Source organism: Callospermophilus lateralis, chromosome 6, assembly GCF_048772815.1.
Source record: "Callospermophilus lateralis isolate mCalLat2 chromosome 6, mCalLat2.hap1, whole genome shotgun sequence".
Lineage (NCBI taxonomy): Eukaryota > Metazoa > Chordata > Mammalia > Rodentia > Sciuridae > Callospermophilus > Callospermophilus lateralis.
This window is the reverse complement of record NC_135310.1, coordinates 62,313,695-62,319,694: the sequence shown is the minus strand read 5'-3', so window position 1 is coordinate 62,319,694 and position 6,000 is coordinate 62,313,695. Positions and strand designations below refer to the sequence as shown.

At 32.1% G+C, this 6,000-nt stretch overlaps 1 protein-coding gene across 2 annotated transcripts in view; it reads left to right on the top strand.

Annotated features, from left to right (window-relative positions):
- Grik2 (glutamate ionotropic receptor kainate type subunit 2) overlaps nucleotides 1-6,000 on the top strand; it is a 645,182-nt gene that overhangs the window by 498,151 nt on the left and 141,031 nt on the right. For both annotated transcript variants that reach the window (XM_076859896.2, XM_076859897.2), the window contains exon 13: nucleotides 1,317-1,534. In XM_076859896.2, the coding sequence (XP_076716011.2) occupies nucleotides 1,317-1,534 (218 nt within the window). The remainder of the gene's footprint in view (nucleotides 1-1,316; nucleotides 1,535-6,000) is intronic.

The window sequence follows — 6,000 nt, the reverse complement described above, 5'->3', positions numbered from 1 at the left end:
TGTCATGTCCAAGTCTGTCTGCTTTTAAAATTTTGTTTGTTTGTTTTAAATTGCAAGGGTAAGATGAACTGCAGTGCAAGATGGGCTGTTTTGATATAGTACAATCATGATACCACTTATTTTTCAATGTTAACATGAATAATTTTATTTTTTTCTTTCCATCTAAAGATGTGTTACCTTACTGCATCAGTAATCATATTAAAGATCTGACTGTAAAATAAATCAGCAAAAGGAGTCCATCTTTGCTTCATTCCATTTTACTCAAACCCTATTAAAAGTTATGTACTTTTTGATTATAGATTCAAAATGATTAAAAGTGAATGGTAATATATTTTATACATACATCCACAAATTTAATTTACATTTTAATAAAAAATCCCACATTCTGATATATCTTCAACATTAAAAATGTAAATAATATGGTAAAATTATTATAAAATTCAATTCATAGAAGACCAAATTTTAAAGTTGCTAGGGTGTTATTTTATAACCTAAATGAATTAAAATTAATAATAATCAAAGGTAAAATCTAATTCCTAGATCCTATTTTTTTTATTTATACCATGGGCAGACAACTCCAGCCATATATTTTGATATATATATGAAATGTGATATATATGTATAAAAATAAATTTGTAACAACTTGAGTACTTATTCTTACCCTAACTTACTTCATCAAGGCTAACCATAGTGATGGGAGATATTTGCTTATTCAATTATAATATGAGGTAGAAAATTATTTGCTACCTCATATTAAAATAAATACTGGGCTAAAGCCCCACATCATCTCTAAAGAATGTGGGTAATTAAAATTATTTTACTATTATACACCATTACTTTTTAAAGTGATGAAATAGACAAAATATTTGTGCTACTTGCACTTGCAAAATGAAACTACAAGAAGGTTGTAAAAAAATGGATGTGAGCATATGTTAAGTCATTTCCTCTGAAATCCACAAAAATAGTAACAATATGAAAATCTACACATGTGGCTTATAAACTGGAAAGTTTTTCCCTGTCTCTTTTAATGCTAATTTACAAAGAATTTAACTCGTTAATATTTTAACTACACCTTCTCAGGTAGAGCTAGAGTCTCCTGTCACTATACGTAAACATGAACATCCTAGAGAATTCTCTATTTTCTGAAATTAGTTTCTGCTCTCCCAATGGTTGTTGCTTGCTTACTAAAGCAATATGTAAATCTGTGACATAAGCTTTTATTACACGGTGATTCCATTCTGCCACTGTGACCAAAAGTATTTGATTGCTGATCAAATTCTCTGTATTCGTTTCACCTTTCCCCCAATCTCTGTTAGGTTCTGAGCTCATGCCCAAAGCGCTCTCCACCAGGATAGTGGGAGGCATTTGGTGGTTTTTCACACTTATCATCATTTCTTCGTATACTGCTAATTTAGCCGCCTTTCTGACAGTGGAACGCATGGAATCTCCTATTGACTCTGCTGATGATTTAGCTAAACAAACCAAGATAGAGTATGGAGCAGTAGAGGATGGTGCAACCATGACTTTTTTCAAGGTAAGTCCCACTGGCTATCTAAAATTTATATGTTAAATATTATTATTTATGCAGGATAATTGATAGCATATAACTCAAGGGGTAGAAAGTTGTAAACTTCACCTGTGTCCACAAAAGTGAATCATTTTGATATGCGAATATTACTTTTGCATTACAAGTAAGTATTCTGCTCTTATTTCAAAGAGTATCTGCCCAAAGGAAACATCTTTTTTTCTCAACAAGGTTTTATCTTTTAATGAAAAAAATAATATGTTTGTTGAAAATTAAATAGTTATAGATTTGGATTCTACAAGGCTTGGTTAATCAGAAAAGAACACTTACATGTAAGATTGTTTCCCATGTATACATTTATTTCTGTCAAAATGAGGCAGGGGATGAGAACTAAAAGAAAAATCAGTTCTTATTGTCTGTACAGTTATTCATCTAGTATTCTGCAAGATATGGTCTGGAAATAGGATACCCTCTTGAATTCACTGTGGTTTCCAAAAGAGCAGCCCTCTGTAACACTTACATGGGAATTATAATTTTTGTGCAGTTCCTGGCATATAGAGCACCTAATTCTCTTTATTACTCCTCTCTTTCTACTTCTGTTTTCTTACCAATCCAAAGTAGATCAGATAGGGAGATTTTACTTTAAGGAGTATCAATTTATAATTCCTTTAATATTTTATAAAGTATTTTTCAGGCTTTTAGAGACTGGGCAAAATTTTTAAACACTTAAATTTCCTTTCAGTGTTCCTATAAATGCAATAGGTAGTTCTATTGCACAGTAGAAGTAGTAGATTTTTTCTTAAATAATTGGTTCAAGCTATAAAATAAATTCCTCATCAAGCATGCACCAAGTGCCTATTGAGTGCCAGAAACTGCACTACTGGTTAGGTATTCTACAAAAATTATGACCTCATTATCACTTTCAAGGAGATTACAGTCAAGTTGATAACAGAAGAATAGGTCAACAATCAGAAAACAGGATTTTATGTGATTTAAAACAGCAATTTTACAACATTATGCAATTTTCTTGGTAAAAATTCATGCAGAACTTTCAACTTTCTTTACAAAGTTCTGAAGGACACCAAATTTCCAAAGAATGTGATAGATTCTCTTAGTTAGCTCCTTAAACTCTTAATTATTTTTCTGAGTGAATTTCTCTTATGGGTAGGTTAAAGATTGAATGCATACTTCATATTTAATTACCCATTCATTAATTCTTAATGAAATGCGTTGAATAACCAAAATATGAGTAAAACAATTTTCTCAGAGTGGTATTACTTGACATTAATAATGTAATTGATCAATTTTTTTCAAATTAAATATATACAATTATTAGAGATTTCCTTTCTACTAATACTGATTTTGAGATTTTTATTTTTATTTTAAGAAACTAGTTGATGAAATTCTTAAAACTCAATGTTAGTGTCAAAAATTTTTCAGGGAGTGAATACATGTTGCATTGAAATTATTAGAGTATCCAAGTGCCTTTGAAGCTGAGTTTGAAAAATAACACAAATAAAGTACCTATCAGTGATTTGACACCAGAAATGTTTATATCAATTTCACAAATATTTCATGGCCTTAATTTCATTTTTGTTTTAAGAAGACTCAAATATCTTATTTCAAAGCCCTAATGTATTATTAGCAAAGCTCCCTTGGAAAAAAATAGTTCCAAAAAATAATTCTCTTTTTTCTCCTTATGTCATTTTTCTTTTTTAAGGTTATTTTCCTCCTTGTTTGTCTTTTCAATCTTTTGTTCTTTTTTCTTCTTTTTAGTTCAGCTGCTCTCTGCCGTGTCATTTTTTTCCTACCTTCACTTTTCCTTGCTACCGGCTTTTCTTCTTACTCTTTCATCTCCTGCACACAAGGGTGCCTCTAGCACCTGGAGAAAATTGACATGAAGCAACTTTCTGTTTCCAACAGCACAGACTTTCTTCAGAATTGAAGCCTTCTGGATTATACACTAGTTACAATAAAAACCATACAGTGATAATTGCTAAGTTGACAATTACCTTATGTTGCTAACTATCACATGCTGAATTCTTACTGTTAAAATCAGAAAGAAAAAAAAAAAAAAAGCCCTGAGTCTTAGAGAACATTGTATGTTGATTTTTCTTTAGTATTTTAGTGTGGTCCTAAAGATTCTCTTTCCAACTTCATGTTTTGGCTCGTTAAACTATATAACTATACTAACTATGGTATAAAAAAATTCTAGCACTCTAGAATTCAAATAAATGTATCCTTACTTTGAAATCCTACAGTGAACTAGAAACTATTCTGTACTATGTATTTATATTTTATACCACCCTTTCATTTTTTAATTAACAGCCATACATACAAACACTCTAGGAAGCACCTTCAGGCATTGACTTATAAAGGAATTTCCATTATGTTTCTATTAATTTAATAAGACCCTTAACTAATTGTTATGGAAGGCTCAGTTACCAAAAATTATTTTAAAACTAATAGTTCTTTCAGTACAAGTAAGATTGGCTCAAGATATCTGGCCATACAGCAGGTGAGCGCTCAGTATTACAAAGGCACAGGCAGAATTACAATGTTGCTCTACCACAGCAAATAATTCTATTTCCAAAAACAGGCTTGATTTTGTTCACTAACTCATATGTATATTGTCTTTGAGAAGAGGTCTTTCTTCCTCTCTTCTATATCCATTATGCTATCCACACATTCTCTCCAGGGATAAATATAAAGCCATAACTAAAAAAAGTAATAATTCAAAATCAAACTGCTTCTCCAGTTTTATCCAAGGAAACTAAATGAAGTGGATGGCATCACTAGTGTGTTCTTGGTCATATTTAGATTAAAAAAAAAAATAGATGAGAGATCAGGAGTTTCATTAAAAAGCATTAAAAGAGGAATCAAAACCTCCATTTTGGAAATCTAAGAATTTTATGTACTAGAGTTAAAATCTTACTCCAGGCCTAAACAAAATGCTACCAAACAAGTGTATTCTTTTCTCCCTGAAGTATGAAAATTAGGAGAGTGAATCAATAGAAACCAGAAGATCAAAAATAACTCAACAATAGCCTCTAGGTATTATGGACTCTCAGAAAAATCCCTATAATTTGAAGGAAGTCAAATGTTTTACAAAATGAAGCTGAATAACGTTTTTTCTATGCATCCCATGACCCCAATGGATTTAAATGTTCACAAATTCTGTCCAGAGTTGTTCTATCTGAAAATTTTGATTTTGCTACACATTCTAACATAGTCTGTCCATCTAAGAAGAATGGTGGTAAAGGAGGCATTTTTTTAAAAGAATATGGTAAATAAAATCCTGGCATATATTTAAAGGAAATGTAAGTGGCATCAAATTCCTAATGTAAATACTTTAGGTCTTCTAAAAAGACAGAGTCTACATTTCATTTTATTGTTCTATTATTTTTACAGTGCTGAAGATTGAACCCAGGGCCTTTCTAGGAGAAATCTATCTATTTCTCCTAGTTCAAACCACTATCTCATCTCTCCAAGGTTACTGGAGTGATTTAAAGCTCTTTATAAGGACTCCCTTCCATTTGCTTCAACTTGAGAGCTTAGCTCCTTAGCAGGATTACAAAGCACAGGTCTGGCTTCTTACTCTCTATTCATTTTCCCTTATACTTGAAGTTCGAGCCAAACTGGTTTGTCTTTTGTGTTTTGCTGTATCCTGAACTCTCACACCTCCTTCTCTGACATTATGCTCATTTTTTCATCACCACCCATCCCTTTCAATCTAATTAGTTAGGTTGTCTTTATTCTTGAGATATTTATGTATCCTTCCTATACTCCCAGAAAAATTTCCTAACACTTTTTAGACCAAAATCTACCCAGCCTGGGAAAAATGTTCATTTGTTTCCCCTAAGTATTCTCTTTTTATTCTAAATTATCATTAAATTATCAATCCAAGATATATTTTCATATTCCCCACCCCCATCCCTGCCGCCATGTTCCCATACTTCACTGCACAGCAAGAGGACAGGGATTGAATGAATCTGTATCATTCATTCTTGTATCTATAGCCCTTAGCACTGAATTTGCATATGTCATGGGCTTGTGTTGGTTATCATTTGTCTCAATAATATTGCTAAATGATCAGCCAAAACCCCTTAATGATGTGAAATGGAAACCTTTAGTTAGCTTACAGGTAAGGTGGATATTGGGAGCCTAGAATATTTTCTACATTTTGAGTAGGCTCAGTTTCTTTTACACTGGAGTCAAAGTCCTTTTTGCAGCAGTTTCTTTGGAAGCTTTATGGATTTTAAATGCATCCGATTGAGTGTGCTTATGATCAAAAAGCCATATCTTCAATTCTTTTAAAGATACTGTATGCTTCTCTTTATATTTAATCATTGCTGCTTTGGAGTATAAATTCTTTATCAACAGGAGAAAGTCAGCCAGGTATGGTGGTGCAGGCTTGGGAGGCTGAGGCAGGAGGATCACAAGTTCAAAGACAGCCTCAGCAAAAGCAAGGTACT